This window comes from Piliocolobus tephrosceles, chromosome 1 (genome assembly GCF_002776525.5).
Source record: "Piliocolobus tephrosceles isolate RC106 chromosome 1, ASM277652v3, whole genome shotgun sequence".
NCBI lineage: Eukaryota > Metazoa > Chordata > Mammalia > Primates > Cercopithecidae > Piliocolobus > Piliocolobus tephrosceles.
Window position 1 is genome coordinate 14,174,749 of NC_045434.1, and position 26,862 is coordinate 14,201,610.

The window sequence follows — 26,862 nt, forward strand, 5'->3', positions numbered from 1 at the left end:
AAACATATGATTTGCAAATATTGTCTCTCAGTCTGTAATTTATCTTCATTATTTTAAGAGTATCTTTTGCAGAGCAAAAGTTTTTAATTTTGATAAAGTCCAACTTAGCTTTTACTTGTATGGGTTGTGCTTTTGATGCTTTATCTGAAAATTCATTTCCAAACACAAGATCATGCAGTACTTCTTCATATTTTCTTCTACAAGTTTTATAGCTTTACTTTTTACATTTAGATCTATGATCCATTTTGAGTTAATTTTTGTACAAAGCGTGAGGATGTTAAAGTTTATTTTTTGGTGGGTTTGGAAACCCAATTTTTCTAGCACTATTTGTTGAAAAGATGATCCTTTCTGTGTTGAAATGCCTTTGTACTTCTGTCCAAACACAGTTGACTATTTGTATGGGTCTCTACTGTTCCACTGAACTGTATCTTTCATATTGCCCATACCATATTGTTGATTACTATACCTTTCAAATAAGTCTCGAAATCAAGTAATGTGAATCCTCCAACTTTGTTCTTCTTTTTAGAATTGACTATTTTAGTTCCTTCACTTTTCCATATAAATTTTAGAATCAGCTTGTCAATATCTACAAAAAAGCTTATTCACATTTTGATTGGGGTTGTACTGAACCTATAGATCAGATTGGAGAGAATTCAACCATATCTTAACAATAGGGAGTCTTCCAATTCATGAACGCAGTACATTCGTCCCTCAGTATCCATGATGGATTGGCTCCAAGAGTCTCTGCAGATACTAAAATCTGCAGATGTTCAGGTTTCTTATATAAAATGGTGTAGTATTTGCATATAATCTATACATATCCTCCCTTATACAGGCATACCTCATTTTGTTGTGCTTCAAAGATAATGCATTTTTTACAAATTGAAGGCTTGTGGCAACCCTGTGTCAAGCAAATCTATCTGTGCCATTTTCTCAGCAGCGTGTGTCTGTTAGGTTTTGCTAATTCTCACAGTATTTCAAATGTTTTCATTGCTTTATCTCTTATGGTGATCTGTGATCAGTGATCTTTGATGTTACTTTTATAATTGCTTTGGGGTGCCACAAACTGCACCCATATAAGACGGTGAACTTAATTGATAAATGTGTGTTCTGGCCGGGTGCCGTGGCTCACGCCTGTAATCCCAGCACTTTGGGAGGCCGAGGTGGGCGGATCCCTTGGGGCCAGGAGTTTGTGACCAGCCTGGCCAACATGGTGAAACCCCTCTCTACTAAAAATACAAAAATTAACTGGGCATGGTGGCACGTGCCTGTAGTCCTAGCTACTCAGGAGGCTGAGGCAGAAGAATCACTTGAACCCAGGAGGCAGAGGTTGCAGTGAGCTGAGATTGTGCCACTGCACTGCGGCCTGGTGACAGAGCAAGACTCCGTCTCAAAAAAAAAAAAAAAAAAGTGTGTGTTCTGACCACTCCTCTCACTGACTGCCATCTCTCTTTCTCCTCAGGTCTCCCTATTCCCTGAGACAACAATATTGAAATTAGGCCAATTAATAACACTATTGATGGCCTCTAAAGTGCTCAAGTGAAAGGAAGAGTGGCATGTCTCTGGCTTTAAATCAAAAGCTAGAAATGAAAGAGCTTAGTGAGGAAGCCATGTCAAAAGCTGACACAGGCCAAAAGCTAGGCCTCTTGCACCCAATGCTTAGCCAAGTTGTGAATGCAAAAGGAAAAGTTCTTGAAATTAAAAGTGCTACTCCAGTGAACACATAAGAAAGTGAAAATCTTATCGCTGATATGGGGAAAGTTTGAGTTTTCTGGATAGACGATCAAACCAGCCACAATATTCCCTTAAGCCAAAGCCTTATCCAGACCAAAGCCCTAATTGTCTTCATTTTTATAAAGGCTGAGAGGTAAGGAAGCTACAGCAGAAAACTGCGAAGCTACCAGACACTGGTTAATGAAGTGTGAGGAAAGAAGCTATCTCCAAAAAAGTGCAAGGTGAAGAAGCAAGTGCTCATGCAGAAGCTGCAGCAAATCATCCAGATCTAGCCAAGATCACTGATGAAGGCGGCTACACTACACTGATTTTCAGTGTAGATGAAACAGCCTTCTTTTGGAAGAGGATGCCATCTAGGACTCTCAGAGCTGGAGAGAAGTCAATGCCTGGCTTCAAAGTTTTAAAGGACAGGCAACTTGTTAGGGGCTAATAATGCAGCAGGTGACTTCAGGTCAGAGGAAGGAACTGCAGATGTGGTGGAAATAACAAAAGAACTAGAATTAGAAGTGAAGTCTGGCCAGGTGCGGTAGCTCACGCCTGTAATCCTAGCACTAGGAGGTCAAGGTGGGCAGATCACTTGAGGTGAGGAGTTTGAGACCAGCCTGACCAACATGGTAAAACCCCGTCTCTACCAAAAAATACAAAAATTAGCCAGCTGTGGTACGCCTCTATAGTCCCAGCTACTCGGGAGGCTGTCGTGGAAGAATCGCTTGAACCCGGGAAGCAGAGGTTGCAGTGAGCCGAGATCGCACCATTGCACTCTAGCCTGAGTGACAGAGTGAGACCCTGTCTCAAAAAAAAAAAAAAAAAAAAAAAGCCTGATGTGACAATTGCTGCAATCTCATTATCTTCAGTGGATGAGAAGTTGCTTCTTATGAATATGAGCAAAGAAAATGATTTCTTGAGATGGAACCTATTCCTGGTGAAGATGCTGTGAATACTGTTGAAATAACAAAGCATTTAGAATATGACATAAAGTGATAAAGCAGAAGCAGGGTTTAAGAGAATTGACTCGGCCGGGCGCGGTGGCTCAAGCCTGTAATCCCAGCACTTTGGGAGGCCGAGACGGGCGGATCACAAGGTCAGGAGATCGAGACCATCCTGGCTAAACCGGTGAAACCCCGTCTCTACTAAAAAATACAAAAAATTAGCCGGGCGAGGTGGCGGCGCCTGTAGTCCCAGCTACTCGGGAGGCTGAGGCAGGAGAATGGCGGGAACCCAGGAGGCGGAGCTTGCAGTGAGCTGAGATCCGGCCACTGCACTCCAGCCTGGGCGACAGAGTAAGACTCCGTCTCAAAAAAAAAAAAAAAAAAAAAAAAAAGAGAATTGACTCAAATTTTGGAAGTAGTTCTACTACAGGTAAAATACTATCAAACAGTATTGCACGCTACAGAGAAATCTTTTGTGAAATGAAGAGTCAATCAATACAGCAAACTTCATTGTTAAGAAATTGCCACAGCCACCCCAAACTTCAGCAACCACACCCCTACCCTGATCAGTCCGCAGCCATTAACCTCGAGGCAAGACCCTCTACCAGCAAAAGGATGACAACTCGCTGACGGCTCAGAGAATCTTTAACATTTTTTAGTAATAAAGTATTTTAAAATTAAGGTATATACATTAAGTAGACAATGCTATTGCACATTTACTAGACAACAGTATAAACATAACTTTTATGTGTACTGGAAAACCAAAACATTTGTGTAACCGACTCTATTGTGATACTTTAATGCAGTGGTCTGTAACCAAATCTGCAATATCTTTGAGGTATGCCTGTACTTTAAATCATCTCGATTACTTCTAATACCTAATACAATGTAAATGCTATGTAAATAGGTGTTATACTCGATTTTTAAATTTTTATTATTTTTACTCTTGTTTGTCCTTTTCCTGAATATTTTTTGCTCAGGGTTGAATCCATGGATGCAGAACCTGCAGAGGGCCAACTGTATACCTCTCCATTTAATTTGATGTAGTCTCCTTCCAAGTGTTTTCTAGTTCTCAGCATACAGGCCTCCATATATTATATTTATACCTAAGTATTCCTTTAAATTTTTTTTGGTGCTATTCACAAATGGTATTTTTAAAATTCCAATTGTTTATTGCTGGTATATAGGAATACAGTTTTCCTTGTGTATATTGACCTTGTTTCCTGCAACGTTTCTATGATTGTCTTGTAGTTCTAGGAGCTCTTTTTGTGCATCCATTGGTACATTCTGTAAGATAGTAGTATATGTGAGTAGAGCTAGTTTTAGTTCTTCCTTCCCAGTGTGTATGCTTTTTCTTTTTTGTCTCACTGGACTAGCTAGACATCCAGTTACTGTCCCAACATTAAGTGTGATATTAGCTATGGGCTTTTTTATAGATGGCTTTTATTATTTTACTTGTATATTTTAAGTTCACCCTTCTTCCTTATAAACCTTCCACAAACTCTCATCGTTTCTCACTTGGGCTGTTGTAATAGCTCTTGCCTGTATTAAAATGCTAACTCCCATTTATTTCACTTCTGTGTATATTATAAATTTCATCTGCGTACTATCCATCCTCTAATTTAAAAAAAAGAAAAAAGCACATGTGTTTATAACAGGTTTTACTTCTTTTCTTAAAAAGAGATTTCTTACTAAATACCATTTTATTTCAATTCTTCACAGATCTGGTTCTTGATCATCTTAATTATCAAGTGTCGGATACAGGGAACAAGTATTGAGGTTCACTATCATTTAAACTACTACTGTCCCATAGTCAGTGGAGCTTTTTTTAATGTCCAGAAAGAAGACTTTCAATCTTTATGAATAGCCTAGGATTTTGCAGTTGTTTTTGAAGGCTCAAATTGTCCTGCTTCAAATTTTTCTTTGAATTTTAAGTAGTCTCTTCTTTTATCAAAATATTTTATCTGTTGAAAAAAAAAAAGGATTTGAAATAAGGGCAAGTTATGCAGCTTAGATAAGCAAAAGCACAGATTTGAATGTAACACATTATTCAACATAAATTTAAGTGATTTATATTCTAGAATCATTTTCAATTGAGGCATTTGATGAATACGTCTCTGAGGACAGTGTAGACCAGTGACTTCTAATCCTTTTTGGGTTTTAGACCATGTTGAGAATTTGAATAACTCAGGAACCTTCTCAAGAAATGGACCCATGTGCACACAGGTCAGGCTTGCAGGCAAGTTCCGAGGCCACAGAGAGCTCTCAGGTACGTCAGAAGGCTTCAGATGTGAACACGTTGGACCATTTTTTCTTTCTTTCTTTTTTTTTTTTTTTTTTTTTGAGACAGAGAATCTTGCTCTGTCACCCAGGCTGGAGTGCAGTGGCACAATCTCAGCTCACTGCAACCTCCGCCTCCCAGGTTCAAGCTATTCTCTGGCCTCAGCCTCCTAAGTAGCTGCAATTACAGGCACCTGCTACCATGCCCGGCTACTTTTTTTTGTATTTTTAGTAGTGATGGGGTTTTGCCATGTTGGCCAGGCTGGTCTCGAACTCCTGACCTCAAGTGATCCACCTGCCTAGGCCTCCCAAAGTGCTGGGATTTACAGGTGTGAGCCACCATGCCGTGCCTGGACCATTTTTCTTACCAACTCTAAATTCATCTTCATTGTCAGACTACAAAACACTAGTTCTTTTGTTAAAAGCCTTTCTTAGGATTTAATTCTTAAATATTTCAGTGGTGCTTGTAAGTAAAAATTAGCTTGGACTGCAAATGTAAAAATCTGCCCTGCCCTGTATCAATCAAGCTGGGATAACAGACACACAAAGTTAGCTGAAAGGAAACATGTCTCCCGAGGGCGTACTACAGCCACGGAGTGTGCTAATAGATCCGTTATTTGAGTGACTACTGCTTTCTTATTCACTGAGAAATCTTGTTCTCTAAAATCATCAACTACTAGAAATTTGCTGTTTGAAGTCTTATCTGTAAGAAGGAAACATCCCACTTTTGTCTAGAAGATCTAAGGCACCCTGACACAGACGCAGCCTTGATCCCCAACTCAACTTCAGAATGTCAAATAACATTTCTTAACATGAACATGACACTCAATCTTTTAACTTCAAAGAAGAAAACCCTGGTCCATTTTTCAATCCAGAGCTGATGATGACACCTATGCTTTGTACTGAGGTTGTCAAAACACCATTTCATTTAAATTTTACCTAAACTCCATTCTTCCCCTAAACTTCCAACAACTCTCTTTTTCTTTGTTGGTGAGATGCCCACAGTTCCTCTGGTGTGTGGTCTTCCTGGTTATAAGCATTCACAAATCAGACTACAGATTCATCCCTGGTGGTCTCCGGCTGATTGGGCTAGGATGGACGTTATATAAAGGATACCAAAGGAAGAAGTGGACAATGCCCTTAACATTTTTGTGACAAATTAATAGATGTTTGCCTCTCCTGTCACATCTCCAACTGCCTAAGACAACGCCATTTAGAGGTCCTACTGACACTGCAGTCCCAACTTGTCCAGAACTTTGCTCCTCTCCAAACATGTTTCTCCTCTAATACCTATTTCAATGAACACATCACATCCACCTAGACACTTAGATCTCTTCTCTCCTCTTCACTGCCCCAGCGCAAACCCTCATCATTTCTCACTTGGGTTGTTGTAACAGCTCTTTCACTGGCTTCTCTATTTCCAGGCTCAACCATCCTTAATCCTAATCTTAAACCTGTCCCAGGCTGCCAGAGTATAATCTTTCTGAAACCCAAATTTGATCAGGTCACTTGCTTGTTTGAAGATCTTTCAAGGTATTCATATTGCCTTTAAGGTTTGTAAGACAAACAAGGCCACTGATGGCTTCATCCCAGGCCGCATGTCCATCCTCTCTGAATTTACCAGCAGTCACTGAACTGTCTGTCCTACAGAACTACCCCATGCTCATTTCCTGTGCATCTTGATTCCATGCCTTTGCATATTATCACATTCTGCCTGGAAAGCTCTCCTCCCTAGCCCTCACCTTCTCTTTCAAACAGCCTAAGACCCTCAACACATGGTCCTTTCTCTAAAAGGCTAATGAATCAAGAAGGATTCATTGAGAAATACTGTATACACATAAGCGAGTGGGCTCTAAACCACTGAATAAGACCCAGGACAGTAGTGTGAATGCCAAAATACTGGGATCTCTGAGACATTTCAAAGTTTTATAGAAAAAAAGACTGTGAATTTGATATTAAGATCACAGATCTTGGATATTTGGTTGCTCTGTTTGTGGAACTTTGTTAGATGATGCTAGAATGACAGGCCTGATCCCTGCTCCTAATTTAGGAATAGGAGACTTTTTTTTTTTTTTTGAGACACAGTCTCACTCTGTCACCCAAGCTGGAGTGCTGTGGCGTGATCTCAACTCACTGCAACCTCTGCCTACCGGGTTCCAGTGATTCTCCTGCTTCAGCCTCCCAAGTAGCTGGGACTATAGGCACGCACTACCACGCTGGGCTAATTTTTGCATTTTTAATAGAGAAGGGTTTCGCCATGTTGGCCAGGCTGGTCTCGAACTCCTGACCTCAGGTGATCCACCTGCCTTGGGAGTGGTGGCTCACGCCTGTAATCCCAGAAGACTTTCAATAGGACCATTATACAAGTCACACTGATGAGTGCTATAAAATAGATATGTGAGTACTAGAGAGAACTAATTTGTTTTTGTAACAGCTAGCATATCAGTTGTATGGCATATTTATTTTGTAATAAGCATGTATTTTTGGTGTTTTGGGATAGAATTATTCATTCTAAATCCCAATTTAGTGGTACTATTTTTATCTTTATTTCGTGGCTGTAACATCAGCTAAATAAAAGATCCAAATTTTGAAATCATAGACATTCAAATCCTCTCTCTACTACTTTACTGGTTGGCTGGTCTAAGACATTATTTTACCTTTCTGAGCCTTAGTTCCTATTGTATAAAACAGATCCAACAGTACCTCACAAGACTGAATGAAAATTAAAGGCAACAAAAACAAAGCGTCTCATTCAGAATGCACTCAAAAGATATTTCAATTTCTTGCCCTCCCGTGTGCCTCCCCACACTTATGCATACATATCTCTGGAAAAACTTTTCAGCTTTTATTCTATGGCAATTGGGTAGGACTTTGACAAGGTAATACTTGAAAAGAGAGTACAGGTGAACAGCGAGCAAAGAACCGACAGTGAAGGGGAGGCAAAGAAATAACTCAGTTATGCACTAAGAAAGAACAGTGTTGCAGAAGAAAATGGGTGTAAATGGGAAACGGGCTATCACTGTCAAATGCTGCAGAAGTCAATGGGAATAATTTACTATATTATCTGCTTCCCTTCTTTGTTACAGTCGTCTACAACTTTGCAGGTCACCATCTGATATGGTTAGGCTTTGTGTCCCCACCCAAATCTCATCTTGAATTTTAATCCCCATAATCGCCACGTGTCAAGGGAGAGACCAGGTGAAGGTTGAATCACCGGGTAGTTTCTCCCATGCTGTTCTCGTGAAAGTGAGTGAGTTCTCATAAGATCAGGTGGTTTTATAAGTGGCTCTTCCCCCTTTGTTTGGCACTTCTCCTTCCTGCCGCCTTGTGAAGAAGGTGCCTTGCTTCCCCTTCACCTTCCACCATGATTCTAAGTTTCCTGAGGCCTCCCCAGCTATGCTGAACTGTGAGTCAATTAAACCTCTTTCCTTTATAAATTAACCAGTGTCAGGCAGTTCTTTATAGCAGTGAAAAAACGGACTAAAACACCATTATTTTCTCCAACAATACTCAGGTCACAACTCGTGGGTAATTTCAATGTCCGCATACTGATCTTTTCAATACCATGGCCTCTCAGTTCCTTGACCTCTTCAATGATCTCATCCTCCAACCTACCTTACTCCCAGGATCAAAGCTTATATCTTGTCCTCATAACAAATACAACTCTTCCATAATTCCAATTGTGAGAATCCCATTCTCCAACCCCTACGAACATTCTCTCTTGGACTTAATACCAACAGCCCATCAGTCCCACCACCTTTCCACTGATTGTCATCCCTCTCATGGCCTCATTTCCCTCCTTACTCTTAAACCCAAAGCTCTCCAATGGCTTTCTGTATTACTAAGAGTAAAAGCACCAACCATGGCCGGGCACAGTGGCTCACATCATAATCCCAGCACTTTGGGAGGCTGAGATGGGCAGATCGCTTGAGTCCAGGAGTTCAAGACCAGCCTGGGCAACATGGCAAAGATCACACCACTGCACTCCAGCCTGGGCAACAGAGTGAGACCGGTCTCAAAAGAAAAAAAAAAAAAAAATTTTAAAAAGTACCTCCTGGCCTCCTATCTCTTGGCTCTAACTTTTACTATTCTTCCTGTCCCTTAAACATTTTTTTTTTTTTTTTAAACCAAAAAAACAACAAAACCAGAGTCTTGCTGTGCTGCCCAGGCTGGAGTGTAGTGGCATGATCTCAGCTTACTGCAACCTCCACCTCCCGGGTTCAAGCAATTCTCCTGCCTCAGCCTCCCAAATAGCTGGGATTACAGGCGCCCACCATCACACCCAGCCAAATTTTGTATTTTTAGTAGAGATTGGGTTTTGCCATGTTAGCCAGGCTGGTCTCAAATCCTGACCTCAGGTGATCTGCCCACCTCAGTCTCCCAAAGTGCTGGGATTACAGGCATGAGCCTCTGCGGCTGGCCCATCAGTGCAGGTTTTTGGCTGTTTCACTCTCTCTGCCTGGAATCCTCTTCATCAGGTATCTGCCTATCTGTTCCCTGACTTTTCCTAACTTTGTGGAAATAGTTTCTGTATAAATAAAACCTTTTCTGACCATCCTACTTAAACCTGTACCCTTGTTTGATTTTTCATCCTATCACTTATCACCATATAACATTCTTTTAATTCTACTACTTGTCTCTCTCCCCATACTAGAATGTATGTTACAAGAGGGCTGAGCACTTTGTCTATTTTTCCTTGCTGTATTTTCCTATGGCACATAGGAGGTGCTCAATATATTTGTGGAATGACTAAATGAACAGGATATGGACCAAAAAAAATGACAGTAGAGCTGAAGGAGGGCCATCATCTATATTTGGGAGATTTTTTCCTATATCATTTCATTGAAATGGGCAGGCTGTGTTCTTGAACTTTTCTTTAAAAAATACTCTTTTTATAAAACATGTGAATGTGTTACTTTTCTTGTCAGAAGGGGAACATGAGTCTCCACTCTAGATCCATTAACTATAATACTCCTTACCTGGACAAGACAAGTAGTTGAACTGATGATGAACAGTCATTCCTCTCCTTCACCCGCTGGCAGCAACACTCGCTGTGGAGAGCTTGCACTCAGCTCTGCAGTTCTACGGGTCAGTTTATAGGTACAGACCCCATGTGGGGGTGCTGTGGGGGCTTCACGCTGCCTGCAACTGGACAGGTGGGATTATGGCCACTACTGGGTCTCTGTCCAGATTCCCTCTGCAGACCCACGTACCTACTCCCCGCTGCGCTGAGCAGTGGATGCCCATGTACCTACTCCCTGCTGCGCTGGGCAGTGGATGCCCACGTACCTACTCCCTGCTGCGCTGGGCAGTGGATGCCCATGTACCTACTCCCTGCTGTGCTGGGCAGTGGATGCCCATGTACCTACTCCCTGCTGCGCTGAGCAGTGGATGCCCACGTACCTACTCCCTGCTGCCCATGTACCTACTCCCTGATGTCTGCGCTGAGCAGTGGATGCCCATGTACCTACTCCCTGCTGCGCTGGGCAGTGGCTGCTAACACCAGATGGCTGCCCCCTTCTCCAGAGACCTGCCCCTCAGCCAACGCCAATGACTGGCAGGCACAAAAGTCATTAATTATGGTGCAATTCACACTCCAGAGTTTCCAGAAGGATCAGACTGAAGCTGGACAGCAGCTGAGCTCACAGCCCTGACTTATCTAGTCTCCCTCCCAAGAACACTCCAATAATTCAGTCAAGGTTGACATCCAGGGCCCGGGTCCTAAGTTGATGCTGGTGTCTTTCACTGAAGCTGGAAGCATGGGAGGAGGCCTACTGGGTGCAAGGTGGGGAAGAGCTCACTCTTGTATATGCAGACATCAAGGTTGGTCCTCATGCATCTCCAACTGGAAGCTAACAGGTAGCTGGAAAGGCAGTTTTGGAGCTGGAGAAAGGGCCAGGCTGGAGACACACCTTTGGGCACTATATGACCTGAAGGCTCATGCCCCTCCCAAATTCCCATGTTGAAGCCTTAACCCCAATGTGATGGCATTTGAAGGTGGGGCCTATAGGAGGTGATTAGGTTTAGATGAGGTCATGAGTGTGGGCCCTGCTAATCTGATGGGATTAATGTCCTTATAAGAAGAGGAAGAGACAGGTGCAGTGGCTCACGCCTGTAATCCCAGCACTTTGCGAGGCCGAGGCGGGTAAGAGGTCAGGAGTTCAAGACCAGCCTGGCCAAGATGGTGAAACCCCACCTCTACTAAAACTACAAAAATTAACTGGGTGTGGTGGCGGACACCTGTAATCCCAGCTACTCAGGAGGCTGAGGCAGGAGAACTGCTTGAACCCGGGTGGCAGAGGTTGCAGTGAGCTAAGATCACGCCACTGTACTCCAGCCTGGGCGACAGAGTGAGACTCTGTCTTAAAAAAAAAAAAAAAAAAAAAAAAGAGGAAGAGACTGGACCTCTCTCTCTCTCTCTCTCTCTGCTGGGTGAGAACACAGCAAGAAGGTGGCTATCTACAAGCCAGGAGGAGGGCCCTCATTAGAAACTGACCATGCTGGCATCTTGATCTCAGACCTCAAGCCTCCAAAACTGTGAGAAATAAATTTCTGTAAGGTATTTGGTTATGACAGCCTGGGCTAACATAGGCATCAACACACAAGCTGGAACTTCAAGCCATGGCTGTAAACAGGATTGCCTTGGACGAGTGAGTAGCAGAGAAAGGAGCTCTACTGAACACGGGCATTTAACACACTCACAGGAAGGCATTCCAAAGAGTGGTGGCTGCTAGACATGAATGAAGAAACTGGGTGAGAGAACTGTAAAGGGACCCAAGGAGACAGAGCTTTTGTATTTAAGTAGACTTGAATTATAACTCAGTTTCTCGAACAACATGAGACTTGTGCAAGCTATTTTCACGGATCCTGTTCTTGCACAGTAGGCACAGGGAGAAGTATGTGGGGTCTGGAATCAGACTACTGACTTCAAATGCAGGCTCTGTAACTACAAGTGACTTCATGTCAACGTGCCCTTACCTACAAAACCGCTAAGAGAGTTCCATGAAGGATAAAGAAGATAGATGACACATTTCAAGTGTGTAGACTGTAGAGAGGATGTACTCAATTTATGTTAGCGGTGACTATGACGCAGTGACCCGGAGAGAGGTTGGGGCCTCAGGGGATGGCACCCAGTCTGCTTGAGTGGGAGAGATGTACCATCAAGAACCAAATGGCTGGCTGTAAAAACCCTTTCTGACACACAGACTGGAAGCTGCCCTGGAAGTGTGAGAGTGGGAGCCATCAGGTTGGAGAAAAAGCAGTGGGTTTCATGAGAGAGAGGATAAAAGTGGGATCAAAGGGGAACTCCAGCTTTAACCTGGAGTTCCTCTCAATGCATCTGTCTAATAGGAAAACTACAGATGTACAACATTTTCTGCTGGAATCATTATCTAATTCAATCAGAGTCCCATATTGATCAGTTTTCAGTTTACACGTCAAGTTATATATTTTGTCTTCATAACAATCCCATGCGACAGGCTGTATCAGGCTGGTTTTACAGATGAAGAGTTCATCTAAAGCCATGTCTGGCCAGATGTGGTGACTCAACACCTGTTAATCCCCGTGCTTTGGGAGGTTAAGGTGGGAAGATCACTTGGGCCCAGGAGTTTGAGACCAGCCTGGGCAACATACTAAGATCCTGTCTTCACAAAATATTTTTAAAAATTAGCCAGGTGGCCAGGCGTGGTGGCTCATGCCTGTAATCCCAGCACTTTGGGAGGCCGAGGCGGGCGGATCACGAGGTCAGATTGAGACCACAGTGAAACCCCATCTCTACTAAAAATACAAAAAATTAGCTGGGCGTGGTGGCGGGCGCCTATAGTCCCAGCTACTCAGGAGGCTGAGGCAGGAGAATGGCGTGAACCCAGGAGGTGGAGCTTGCAGTGAGCTGAGATTACGCCACTGCACTCCAGCCTGGGCAACAGAGAAAGACTCCGTCTCAAAAAAAAAAAAAACATTAGCCAGGCATGGTGGCAGATGCCTATAGTGCCAGCTTCTCAGGAGGTTTAGGCGGGAGGACTGCTTGAGGCCAGGAGGTCAAGGCTGCAGTGAGCTATGATCACGCCACTGCACTCAAGCCAGGGTGACAGATTGAGAACCTGTCTCTACAAATTAAAGAAAGAAAAATAAAGTAATTTCTGTTCAATGTGTTCATCCCCAGCTCAGCCACCAATACGACCCCTCCCTGCATCACAGCCTTCTTGTGGCCTCCTTCAAAGTCTCTTAAAGGTTTGAGGTATGAGAAGGTAAAACCCCTAAAACCACCCCAACTCTAAAATTATCTGTTTTCCAACTACACAGTATATTTTGGAGCAGCATAAGACAGTGAAAAAGCACAGACAAATCCAAGTTCAAATCCCACATCAGCCAGTTAGGACTGCCTTAAAATTACAGTTCTACCATTCACTGAGTAATAACAAGCGAGTGACTTCAATGCTCTGAGCTTCAGTTGCCTCCTCTGGAGACATAGAATAACAACGTCTTGCTCTGTGGCCCACGCTGGAATGCAGTGGTGTGATCTTGGCTCACTGCAACCTCCACCTCCCGGGTCCTGGTTCAAGCAATTTTCCTGCCTCAGACTCCTGAGTAGCTGGGATTAGAGGCACATACCACCATGCCCGGCTATTTTTTTTGTCTTTGTATTTTTAGTAAAGATGGGATTTCACTACGTTGGCCAGGCTGGTCTTGAACTCCTGACCTCGTGATCTGCCCGCCTCGGCCTCCCAAAGTGCTGGGATGACAGGCGTAAGCCACCACGCCCAGCCAACAGTACCTATCTTAACAGGTATTGGTGAAGATGAAAATGTCAAGCACTTAGCACACATGACCACTTACTAACCTCAGTAACAGTCCCCTTTCCAATCCCCCCTCATACTAAGGTCAGGGAATACAGCGCTTGAATGCCTGTCAGGGAGACAGAATCTACCACATGAACCTTTTTTTTCTTCTACTTACCAAACTCCTTTCTTTGTATTTTGGGTATATGATGACTTAAAGGATTTTGGGTGAGCAACTGGGAATGTTTTATTTCTGATAGTAGCTCTAGGCCAATTAATTTTGCCAACTCCTGCCCAAGATTAAATACTACCCCTTCAGAAGATCCTGGAAAAGTCTACCCGTGAAATGAACTGGACTTTTTTTGGTTATTGTTCATACGTTTGTTGTGTTTTTCAATGCTCTTTAATGTGTCAGTTGACATTCTCCAAAGATCTACCTGATGTACGTGCATCAAAAAAGGCTGGATTACCAGGCAAGGTTTTCTCTGTGCCTCAAAGAAACTGTTAATTGACATGCCTCAGAGAGTGCTTCATGTCAACCTACCACTCACAGTATAAGCTCGAAGTATCTTAACAGGGAAGAGAAACACATCTGTGACTTACCCACTGTTGGGGACAACTTGATTCGAAAGAGCTTCTTAACTTCTTGCATTGAGAAGCATCCTCTAAGTTCTCATCTAAACACTTCCAGTACTCATCCCGGGCCCCCCAGCAGACCTGTCTTTCCTTCATAGATGGGGCTGCCATTCCTACCGGGATGAAGCTGTTGGCCAAAATAACATTTGAGATTAACAAGGAACTTTGTAATCTGAAGAGAAGGTAAGGAAAGAGGAAAACTGTCAATCTCCTCTTCCTTTAAAACTAAAAAAAAAAAAAAAAAGACCATGCTTCGGGATTTTGATGATGCAACTGAACCCAATCAGTTCTCGGTGGCAGCATAAGACCACTCGCTCTTGAGGCTTATCTCACACTGTGTGATTTGATCCCTGCTGGGGCGGCAGCGTGGGCTAAGAAAGCCTGGCTGAGAACTGTGGCTCTGTCCCAGTCGCTTAGGGCAGTTCATTTATTCTCTCCGAGGCCGTTTCCCACCAGTAAAGCGGGGACAGCAGTGCCTAGTTTACAGGGTTACTGTTCGAACCTAAGCGCTGTAGAAACAGGTGTGCAGGGGCCACAATCACCAAGCAGGCGACTGGAGTGCCACGCCGTTTTGCACAAGAGGAACCCGTGGCTCGGGGACAGTAAGGGACCTCCCGGGCCCATACTCCATGCGCGCCCCACCTGGACCCCTCAGCGAGCCGACCTCTCTGTCCGCCCACGTCTGGCTTCCTTCCGATGTCGACGAGAGGAAAGGGTCACGCAGGCCACCAACCGGCGGTGGAGGGCGCGGTGCCGAGTCCTGCCACCGCAGGGTCGCCCCGCTGGCTCGAGCTCTAGAAGAGTAGATCTCCCCAACCGCAGAAAGCAATTCACTCGGCGAAATCGCGGACGCTTTTGACCCTTTCGGGCTACCATTTACTTTCCAAAGAGGGGCGGGACTTCCTGTTTCGCTTTTCCTGTAGGACTGACTTCCGGCCTTCAAGGGCAAGAAGGGTATATACGTATATGTCGTCACACAGTGTGTCCCGGAAAGCTTAATGGGCTAGCCCCGCGGGACAAGGCGAGCCGAGGGGTTTGTGTGGAAATTTGCACCTGAGAGTGCGAGAACTGGACGGAGTGTTGCAGAGCCGCGATACGTTCTCGTTTTGTTTTGTTTCTGATACAGGGTCTCGCTCTTCCTCCCAGTCTTGAGTGCAGTGGGGAGAACACGGTTTACTGCAGCCTCAAAATCCTGGACCCAAAAAATCCTCCCACCTCAGCCTGCCTCCCAGGTAGTTGGGACTACAGGCGCGCAACACCATCGCTTCTTGGATTAAAAGAAAAGGATGAAACGGGCCCCAGAAGGAGGCGGTGACGTCCCAGAACCCATGGCAGGGGAGTTGGGAAAATAAATTATTTGTATTGTTATCTCCCTATTTGTATTGTGGCTTTTTTTTAACCCCCGAAACAACAAGGTATTTTTAAAAGGGATGAAGAGAGTTGCTTCAAATGTTTTGAGATATTATTTTTAATACGTGAGTTAGTATCTTAGAAACAAAATGAACAAGAAAAAATAAAAATTTTAGAAAATATGCGTTAACATCTCAGCAGAATCTTTATTAAAAAGCGTGTTTATAGTCAGTCATTTGGCACCCCGTTCTCTTAATAGATTCCATCTATTCCACCATTTAGTTCTAAAACATTTATATAAGATAAGCAATTTACAATTTTGCCCTCAGTGCAGTTTGAGCCATTCCAAATTCAATATATGCAGACTTCAGGGTGGCGATGTGAGGCTAAGTACCACCAAATATGTGTTCTGCAATATAGAAAGCATTTCCCCCATAGTTAATGCACTCTAATAGCGAAGTTACTTTAGCTTTACCAGAGCCACCCCCTTCTTTTACATCATGTCTATTGACGTCGGTTTACATATAGATGTCTTTTAAATATGACTGATGGGATATAAAAGGAATGAAAGAGTCTTAGATGACTTCTGAGTCTAAAAAGGAAATGTGTTTTAAATTTAAAATTTATATGTACCTAATGAAAAATACATATGAAACAAAGTGAAGCGACAGAAGTACAAAGAAAAAAATGCCTGGTCATATTGGGTAATTTTAACAGGCCTTTCTCACTAATTGTTAAGACTAGCAAGAGAAAAATTAAGAATATAGGAAACGTGAATAACATGATGTACAAACGACGCAATTAATATATACAGAACAACACGACCAAAATCAGAATGTAGTTTTTTGAAAGCAGACACAACACATCACCACAGTCAACCACATACTTAGTTATAAAGCAACTCAACAAATTTTGAAAATAGAAATAATTTTCATTTTTTACTACAGTGCATTTAAGATAGAAATCAATAAAGAACTGTAAAAACAAGTCGAATAACACAGGGAGAGTTGATGCTATTGAGAAAATACTTTGAACTGAACCATAAAATACAATAGCAACACCTGTGGGATGAAACTAAAGCAGCACTTAGAGAGGCATTTATAGCCATAATTAAGTATATTAGAAGAGTCTGAAAAGTCTTGAGCTGAAAATCCCTTTTCAAGACGTTAGTAAAAGGACAGCCAAATAAGACAGAAAATAGAAGGACAGAAATAATGTTAAGAGCAGAAATTAATGAAATGGAAAATAAAAGCAGTGGTGTACCAGAGCCAGCCTGTACTGGCATGGGAGAGCCAATTGTGCACACCTCTTGCCAACTCCATGATCAATAACATCAAATAAGTAGCTTGAAGTCACCTACACCACAGCATAGAATAGGTTGAAAGAAACCAAAAGCTGATTTTTTTGGAAAAAAACTAATTAAAATTGGCAAACATCTAATAGCTATAAAAGGAGGGATGTCAACAATCTTTATCAAGAATGGAAACTAGAAATACTATAGACATCAAAAAAGTTAGATAATCTTGTAAACAATTTAGTGCAAATAAGATTTAGATGACTGTACAAATTTCAAGAAAAACAAGTAACTGACTCAAAAGTAGAGAAACCATTAAGTAATTTGAATGAGAGTGAAGAATCTTCATACACACAAATTCCAGGTACATGGCTCCACCAGTAAGTTCCTAAAAGCTTTGAAATAATTCCATTCTTACTGAATAAGGCTACCATAACTTTTGTACTAATTGTAAAATCCCCGAACCTCTGAAACACCACTTTGGAACTCATTTGATGAAAAATATGCCTTAAAGTAACATGAGACTCTTTATAGTTGTTATTAATATTATCACTTAGGTGACTGCATATGTTTTTCTGTAGAAATATTAATGTATTTCATTATGGGTACTGTCCCAGTTCTTGTTGAGAATATTATACAATATATGTTGTATGTTTCAAACTAGCCTTCTAATATTTAAAATAGTCTATATTTCAAACATCTGGCTCCAGGGATTTCAGGTAAGTTATGTGGACCTATATGAGAAAATATTTATGACGTAGGTTAAGAGGAATTTTTAGCCATAAAGGAAAAGCTCAGTAATTATCAAATGATGTGACTGGGCGCGGTGGCTCACGCCTGTAGTCCCAGCACTATGGGAGGCTGAGACAGGCAGATCATGAGGTGAGGGGTTCGAGACCAGCCTGGCCAACATGGTGAAACCCCATCTCTAATAAAGATATAAAAAATTAGCCGGATATGGTGGTGTGTGCCTGTAATCCCAGCTACTCAGGAGGCTGATGCAGGAGAATTGCTTGAACTCAGGAGGCACAGGTTGCAGTGAGCCGAGATCATGACATTGCACTCCAGCCTGGGTGACAGGGCGAGACTCTGTCTCAAAAAAAAAAAAAAGATGTATTACATACATAAAAATATTGGGCTACATAAAAGTAATGGACTTTTGTTTACCAAACAATACCATGAAGCGAGTGAAAAAGAATTAGTACCCAGAATATGCAAATAACACAAATCAATAAGAAATAGACTTGCCCATTTTGAAAATGGGCAAAAAGCTTAAATAGGCACAGCGCCAAATGCAAATGACTAATATATGAAAGGACCAACATTGTCATTAGTAACTATAGAAAGGAACATGAAGATAACAATGCAGTACTATTAGACATACACCAGATCAAAAAAATTTTTAAAGTCTGACAGAAACAAGTTTTAAGGAAGAAGCAACGAATATCCTCATACACTATGGTAGCATAAATTGATACAATCAGGGAAAACAGTGTGACATTATCTAGTAAGACTGAAGATACACATTCACTGTGACTCAGCAACTCTACAGAATTTCCTGTACATATGCATTTTTGTAATAGCTGAAACCATTATAAAACCCAAACTTGTATCAACAATAGAATGGATAAATTATGGTAGTCGTACTGTGAAATGCAATAGAGCAACAAAGAGAAACAAACGATTACAATAACATGGTGAATTGCCATACTGAGACAACCAAGGAATACAGAATGTTTCTGATTTGTTTTTCTAAGACCACCAGAGAGAGCACAAAAGAACCAGCGAGTAGGCAAGGCTAAAAGCAAAACTGCAAATTTATTCTTTGATCATCTAGCTCCAGGGAAAAAGGTGTAGAAGGTGAGGTCTGTCAGCCTCCCGCAAAGGAGGCTGAGAGAGTCACCTGGTGGAGCTCTCAGGCGGAGTTCCTGATACAGTCCCCACAAGAATGGGGGCTGAGCAAGCCCACAGGGCGTGGCTGCCCGGAGCGGCTTTTCTAGGAGTGGAAGGTCAATAGGCGGGGCACAGGCATGGGGGGGCGGGGGGGGGGGGGGGGGTGGCGCTCCGCAGGTGCCACCAGGTAAATCTTGGTCTCTTCGGATTGACATCACCTGGTGCATGCCTGATTAATCTGCACCTTCCTGGGCGTCAGCTGCATTTTCCCGCACACGGGAAAAGCAGGTGATGAAGAACCCGGAAATGCGCCATCTTGCCTCCGTTCCTCCAAACAGTTTCCACTTACATAAAGTTCAAAAACGGGCAGAACTCTACTATATTGTTTAAAATACAGTCATAAGTAGTAAAACTACAAAGAAAAGCTAAGAAATGGTTATCACAAATGTTCCTCTCTAGGGTGAGAAAGGAAACATGATCAGGGAGGGGCACATGGGATGGGAGGCTCCTGTTTTATATACGGACCTGAGTGTTCACTTTATAATTATTCTTGAAATAAACTGTACATATATGTTTTATTCACTTTTCCATAGGAATGTATATCTCACAATTTCTAAACAAATAAAATGAGTAGTTGACCTGAGGAAGGTCATCTTTAATAAATTTGATTTACAGAAAGGTAAAAATAGTGGTCATACAGAATACTTGTAGTGTGGTTACTAAATTTTTAATGAATTTAGTATCTTAAGTGCTCTTCGAGGTCAAAAGTTAGTGGTCTCTAGTGCTAAATGCCACTGTGCACCTAAGCAATTCCTACTGGTCTGTGGTAAGCCTAAGGGATAGACAAGGTAACATATTACCAGAGAGATGCAGTGAGGTGCAATAACATCCCCCACCTTACCTCTGAAGAAGTCTGTAGTTCAGCAATTGGGAAACGCTGGTTTCACTAACAGAGCAAAAACAAACTAGAAGAGAGGAATTTTGAGGTGTTGATAAGAAAAAGAAAATTAACACAGGATAACAATCGCAAAGACCATTTCACCTTATAAAATCTTAAAGATTAAAATGGAAGAATGTGGGTGCCATAAAATGATTTCAAGTGTGCTGTTTTGACACAAAGAGGGTGTAATCACCCAGCCTATGTTTGGAGGAGAGAGGAGGCGAGGAGGAGTCAGTGTGAAGAGGTGGAAGACGTGTTGTGCTGGGTTGCCATCCAGAGGAAATTTCGAGTGGGTGCTCTCTAGTCGGAACGAAGTAGATCCCCAAACCACTGGTGGGCAGGGCCAGACAGACCCAGTCGCACTGAAAATGTATGTGTTGTTTTTCTGTTGCTGCCCACAGACTTTTATTTATAATCTGTACTGTTACAAAGCAGTTATCACAGACACCCACTCACGGACACAAACCGGAGAACGATTCCCTTGACTTCAGTGTTGCTACAGCGATCTTCTGCATTTCTTCTAGCTCTCTGTGCTGTCTCCTTGCCTTCCCCAACCCCCTTAACTATAGGTATGCGCCAAGATGCTGTCTCTTCATTTCTTTCTCTCGTCTCCTCTCTCTCTCTCTCTCTCTCTCTCTCTGCATTGTTTTAGTTGCTGAGTCGATTCACTCTGATAGTTTCGGTTAGCATTTCTGTCACAAAGACTATGTTTCGGTCCTTAAAAGAACCTTTGTGACAGTTTTCTTGTTCCACAACCCTACTGGATATCTTCACTTATCTTTCCATCCTTCCAAGACGTTCAGACCTGGACTCAGTATTTTCTCTCTAGAAGCGCTGCTCTTCTTAAGCTGTTCCTTTTCATCAGTTCCACAAGTCCTTTGTCTTCCCGTTAGAAGCCTTCCAATTCTCTCTTATGCTCCCTGCTCTGTATTTACACAGCCAATTCATTTCACAGACATTACCCGTCTGTGCGGTGCCAGCCGCCATGCTAGGCCTTGGGGATAAAGACAAGAGGCTGGTGGCTCACGCCTGTAATCCCAGTACTTTGGGAGGCCGAGGCTGGCGGATCACGAGGTCAGGGGATGGAGACCATCCTGGCTAACATGGTGAAACCCCGTCTCTACTAAAAATACAAAAAATTAGCCAGGCGTGGAGGCGGACGCCTATAATCCCAGTTACTCCGGAGGCTGAGGCAGGAGAATCACTTGAACCCGGGAGGCAGAGCTTGCAGTGAGCCGAGACTGCGCCACTGCACTCCAGCCTGGGTGACAGAGCGAGAAAAAAAAAAAAAAAGACAAATAAGGTAGGTCTCAGCCTTCGAGAAGCTCGGTCTAGTGGAGGACATGGACCATATTATCCTCTAATAAAGGGCAGTGAGAGCTATCATAGAGGCAGGCACCCAATGCAATGGGTGTCTACAACAGGAGTTTGCCCAGAGAACTCAAAAAGGGGAACACAGGCCGTGTTAGAAACAGCACAGTGGAGTGGACAAGAGTATTGCATTCAAAGGCAGACTAGGCTTGAATTCTATCTCCTCCAGTGTCAAGCTGTGCAATCTTGGTCAGGTTACTGAATCTTTATATACATTGGTTTCCTCAACTGAAAACACACACACACACACACACATATAGAGAGAGAGAGAGGGAAGGAGAGCACTTACTATGTGCTGTTTTAGGGGCTTGGGTGACATCAGAGAACATATAGATAAAAATTCCCACCCTCATGGAATGTGCATTTTAACAGGGAGACAATAAGCAATAAACGTAAAAAATAAAGTATATGTAGTATGTTAGGTAAGTGTTATAGGAAAAAGACAAAAGAAAATGTTAATTATTAATATTACTGTATTATAGAGGTCACTTCATCTTAGACTTAAAGGAAGAGAAACCTTATAAACAGAATGATGTTTCATCTCATCTAAGATGCATTCATCATAAGTTGCACCATTATTATTATTTTTCTCTTTGAGACAAAGTCTCACTCTGTCCCCCAGGCTGGAGTGCAGTGGCCCAATCTTGGCTCACTGCAACCTCTGGGAGGAGGTTCAAGTGATTCTCCTGCCTCAGCCTCCCGAGCAGCTGGGACTACAGGCACATACCACCACGCCTGGCTAATTTTTTGTATTTTTAGTAGAGACGGGGTTTCACCGTATTAGCCAGGATGGTCTCCATCTCCTGACCTTGTCTTGTGATCCGCCTGCCTCGGCTTCCCAAAGTGCTGGGATTTACAGACGTGAGTCACCGTGCCCGGCCTGCACCATTATTTTATATAACACTAAGAAAAGAAAAAACATTGCCAATTGAGTATAACACAATGCTTTTTAGTACCGAGGATTTTTCTTTTTGTTTTTGAGACAGAATCTTGCTCTGTTGCCCAGGCTGGAGTGCGGTGGCATGATCTCGGCTCACTGCAACCTCCACCTCCCAGATTCAAGCTATTCTTGTGCCTCAGCCTCCCAGGTAGCTGGGATTACAGGCGCCCACTTACCACACTTGGCGAATTTTTGTATTTTTAGTAGAGATGGGGTTTCTCCATGTTGGCCAGGCTGATCTTGAACTCCTGACCTCAAGTGATCCACCTGCCCCAGCCTCCCAAAATGCTGGGATTACAGACGTGAGGCACCATGCCCAGTCCTACCTAGGATTTTTATCTTAAACATTAAAACCTATTTAGATATATTTAGGCATGGATTATTTTCATCGTATTATACTTTTAAATACATTAAAATGAACATAAAAGCAGAAATTGATTAAGGTATTCCTAAAACTTCTTTATATTTAGTCCTCTAAATCACTTTTTGATTGAGTCACAAATGTATTCCCTTCCCTTTCAGGCAAAGCAAGTAGTAACACGAATGTCCAGAGATAGGGCAGAACCGGTCTCTTGAGAACTGTGAACAGCTTACTATCCCTGGAACATAGGATGCTGCATGGGGATTTGTGGGAAAGAGGTGAGGAGGTCTCTCTATCTTTAGAGCCTACTGTTCCTTGATTAAAAACAGCTCTCAACTTTTTTCTTCTTAATTCACATCATTCACGTATTCAACAGACACTTATTCAGTCCCTACCACCAATATAGGGCCACATGGTGGTGCAGACACAGTCCTGGCCCCCAAGTTGCTTTCAAGCCTCCCATACCTGGGTCCGTGTATAACAGATCCTGATTCTTCTTGGCCTGAGGCTCCATATTCTTTCCCTTGCATCCATCCTTGCCCAACTCTTCTGGGCAAGTCTCATACAAGAGCCACTTTCATCATGTTGCTCTGATCCATCCTCAGGCAAAAATGATGAACAGCTATTTGATTCCTCAGCCTGACATTAGGAGTCCCTAGTCACTGCATTCTGACTCCAGCCTTCCATAGCCTGCTGATTCTTCCCTGCTCCTTGAGTCAGGCCCCCTCCTGGCCGGTGCAGCCACCCACTCATTCCCACATCTATGCTGGTTCTTACCTCTGCTCTCACCTTTGATGCGCTTCTCCTACCCGCTCAGCAACTAAATCGCATGCACTGGCCCATATCCTTCCAGAAGCCTTCAATGACAGGAGAGCCTTTTCCTGATGGCTTTTGTACTCCTAGCCAGTATAATACGTTCTGTAATAAGCCCTCTCCACAGCTAGGCATGGTGGCTCACGCCTGTAATCCCAGCACTTTGGGAGGCCGAGGCAGGTGGATCATTTGAGGTCAGGAGTTCAAGACTAGCCTGGCCAACATAGTGAAACCCTGTCTCTACTAAAAAATACAAAAAATTAACTGGGTATGGTGGTGCACACCTGTAATCTCAGCTACTCGGGAGGCTGAGGCATGAGAATCGTTTGAACCCGGGAGGTGGAGGTTGCAGTGAGCGGAGATTGCACCACTGCACTCCAGCCTGGGTGACAGAGAGAGACTTTGTTTCAAAAAATAAAAATAAATAAATAAATAAATACAAATTAACCCTCTCAATTTATTTCACGGTCTGTTTGATGTGAAACCCCTGCCCTCAGTTCTGCGTAGAGAAGGGGTTTGGTAATTTCCCATTTATTCCTTATAGTACATAATACCTTGTCACTACATATGGAAAACACCTAAGACACAGCTGCCATTTGCATGAAGAATACACAGTGAAAAGAGGAATTGGACTGCTTAATACATAATATCTCTCATTTGACACACAAAGGTTTATGGAGTGAGTGTCTTATGCACTATGCCTGATGTTCGGGGAAGCATAGCTCAATGAAATGCAATCTTTGCCTTTGATTTGTTCATAGTCTAGTGGGGAAGTCAGACATGAAAATCTAAAGTCACAATGTAGTAAAAACTAATACGAGCTATGGGCCAAGGACCGTGAGCATGGAGGATGGGGTAGCACATCCTTTCTGGGAGAATCAGAGGGGTCTTCACTGAGCAAGTGAACTTGGAGGCTACATTGAAGAAAGAGTGAATGTTTCCCAGATAGGAAGGGAAAAGGAGGCATTTGAAGCAGAGATAAGTGCAAAGGCCTGAGAACCTAAAAGAACTTAGTGCCTTAGTGTTCTCAGCCTCACTGAGCACTTCCTAATTTAGAGCCTTTGCGTTGGCTGGCCCCTGGGGTTCCCCTGTATGGGGTGGTTTCTCCAACCACTTCTTCTCCAAGTCTTGGCTCATCGAGTCCTAAGCAATTCTCCCTATTTAAATTAAAACCTGCTCCCACCTCCATTGTCTAATATCCCAACACCAGTTTTGAATATTCCATTCTTTCCCCATTGATTTAAGATGTCAATTTCATCCATGACAGCTTATAATATTTATGGTTTATAATATTATAGCTGAGTAAATCTATTTATCAACTATATATGTATCTGTGTATCTATGTATCTACCTAGTTAGCTATTAACCTATATGTATGTGTATATATATATATATTTGTTTTTTGAGACAGAGTCTTGTTCTGTCACCCAGACTGGACTGTAGTGGCGCCATCCTGACTCACTGCAATCTCTGCCTCCTGGGTTCAAGCAATTCTCATATCTCAGCCTCCCAGGCAGCTGGGATTACAGACATGCACCACTACGCCTGGCTAATTTTTCGTATTTTTAGTAGAGATGGGGTTTCACCATATTGGTCAGGCTGGTCTCGAACTCCCGACCTCAGATGATCCACCTGCCTCAGCCTCCCAAAGTGCTAGGATTACAGACATGAGCCACCACGCCCAACCATATGTATGTATTCATCCATCCATCCATCATCCATCTATACAGCTAAGCTTGTATTGTGGTATTCACTCAAAACCCACACATTTGTATTGCTGTTGCTATTATTAAATTATTTCTTAATTACTGAAAGAAGTATATTAGAATATGTCACAAAGATTATAGATTTGTCTGTTTCTTTGTTTATATTTCTAACAGTTACAGCTCACAGCTATCTTGTTAGGTATATACTATTATATACACCATCAACACAAATTTCTTATTTACTCATTTAACATTTCTGGCCTTGAATTTTATTAACTGATATTAATATTACCTCATTTCTTCTCATTTTTATAGCATTTCCTCAGTGTATCTTTTAAAAATCCTTTATTTGAATCCTTTATTGGGTCATTTTGTTTTAGTTTCACCTCTTGTACAGAGCATACAGTGACATTGAAAATTCTTAGGTGAGAATTTCTGTTCTTTTTTTTTTTTTTTCTGAGACAGTCTTGGTCTGTTGCCAGGCTGGAGTGCAGTGGCACAATCTTGGCTTACTGCAACCTCCACCTCCGGGGTTCAAGTGATTCCCCAGCCTCAGCCTCCGGAGTAGCTAGGCCTGCAGGCACGCGCCACCATGCCTGGCTAATTTTTATTTTGTATTTTAGTAGAGATGGGGTTTTAACATGTTGGCCAAAATGGTCTTGATCTCCTGACCTAGTGATCCGCCTGCCTCAGCCTCCCAAAGTGCTGGGATTACACTCGTGAGCCACCATGCCCAGTCAAGAATCTCTGTTCTTAGTGGATGATTGTAATCTATTTCATTTACAAGGATTATGAATGCATCCAAAATTATTCCAGTCTGACCAGGCCTGTTTCTGGTAGGTGGGAAAAGAGTATAAATGAGAACCCATGTTTCATATGCTTGGTACTTAAAAATTATGAATCAAGCTGAAAATAAAATGTTTTTTCCTTTACCTTGACAAGTGTACCTTCATAACAGCAACATTGAAAAAGATGTATAAACGTATGATTTCTATAAAGTTTCCAAAATGTCAAAGATGGATGAATTTAATTATTATTACCCTTATCTGGGAGTCCTGTTGATGAGTCAATAATATTTGATTGAGCAACAAAATAATCTATTCTGTACAATGTATTTTTCTTGCCTTTGTTTCAGGAAAATTGTTAATTATGTTGTTAAAAGATAGAGTTTCCAGATCCTGAGGTATAACTTAGGCAAAAAATAAAATATGAAAAGTAGAAGGAGTTTCACATAATTTGTATACAGATCTAAAAGAATTAAGAAGTAAATATAATTGTATTCTAATTACACCAAATATATATGTATAAAAACTGTAAATTAAAGTAAATGTAAAGAATTTTTGAAAAGTTATTTTTACATATTTTCATGATGTGGTTTGCTAAAATATTCAAATTTATCTATTAAAATCTATAAGGCAAAACCAGTGATAATCAAGGTCTAGGAAACGATAAATCTTTATTATTATAATGAGTTGAGTTTTTATTTAATTTTCTGAACATTTAATTACATACTTACTAAAATATGTTTGTAAAAAATATTTACAAGTTTACTGTACAAAGTTTGGCTGCCAGTGTAACAAATTGGTATCATGTCTCACTCTAGACCTTTAAGCGTACATCTTTGAGAGTATTATGAATTGTTTAATAATAAAAATGTGGTTGGGCACTGTGGCTCATGCCTCTAATCCCAGCACTTTGAGAGATCCAGGTGAGTGGGGCACTTGAGGTCAGGAGTTCGAGACCAGCCTGGCCAATATGATGAAGCCCTGTCTCTACCAAAAAATACAAAAATTAGCTGCGTGTGGTGGTGCATGTCTGTAGTCTCAGCTACTCAGGAG

General features: G+C 42.3%; 1 protein-coding gene and 1 long non-coding RNA gene across 3 annotated transcripts; one reads left to right on the forward strand and one right to left on the reverse strand.

The window, feature by feature from the left end:
* Window positions 1-4,305: 4,305 nt before the first annotated feature.
* Window positions 4,306-15,262, reverse strand: LOC111545256 (cytochrome c oxidase assembly factor 6 homolog). 2 transcript variants are annotated; one of them, XM_023216234.1, is made up of 3 exons: window positions 15,021-15,262; window positions 14,324-14,483; window positions 4,306-4,627 (listed from the first exon to the last, which is right to left on the reverse strand). In XM_023216234.1, the coding sequence occupies exons 1-3, from the start codon at window positions 15,230-15,232 to the stop codon at window positions 4,532-4,534; spliced, it is 468 nt and encodes a 155-aa protein (XP_023072002.1). In that variant the 5' UTR covers window positions 15,233-15,262; the 3' UTR covers window positions 4,306-4,531. The 2 variants fall into 2 exon arrangements, with proteins under 2 accessions (XP_023072002.1, XP_023072003.1); XM_023216235.1 differs by lacking the exon at window positions 15,021-15,262 and adding an exon at window positions 14,859-14,980.
* LOC111545257 lies at window positions 15,106-15,889 on the forward strand. Its single transcript, XR_002732386.2, has 2 exons — window positions 15,106-15,275; window positions 15,483-15,889. It is a non-coding gene; the product is annotated as an uncharacterized LOC111545257 (long non-coding RNA).
* The last annotated feature ends 10,973 nt before the right edge of the window (window positions 15,890-26,862 follow it).

What these genes read in the sequence shown, in the direction of transcription:
- LOC111545256 (XM_023216234.1), bottom strand. Translation starts at nt 15,232, where the DNA reads ATGGTAGCCCGAAAGGGTCAAAAGCGTCCGCGATTTCGCCGAGTGAAT. An exon ending in AGACGTGGGCGGACAGAGAG is followed by an intron (nt 14,484 to 15,020) that starts GTCGGCTCGCTG and finishes TTTGGCCAACAG; the next exon opens with CTTCATCCCGGTAGGAATGG. An exon ending in CAAGTTGTCCCCAACAGTGG is followed by an intron (nt 4,628 to 14,323) that starts GTAAGTCACAGA and finishes TTTTTTCAACAG; the next exon opens with ATAAAATATTTTGATAAAAG.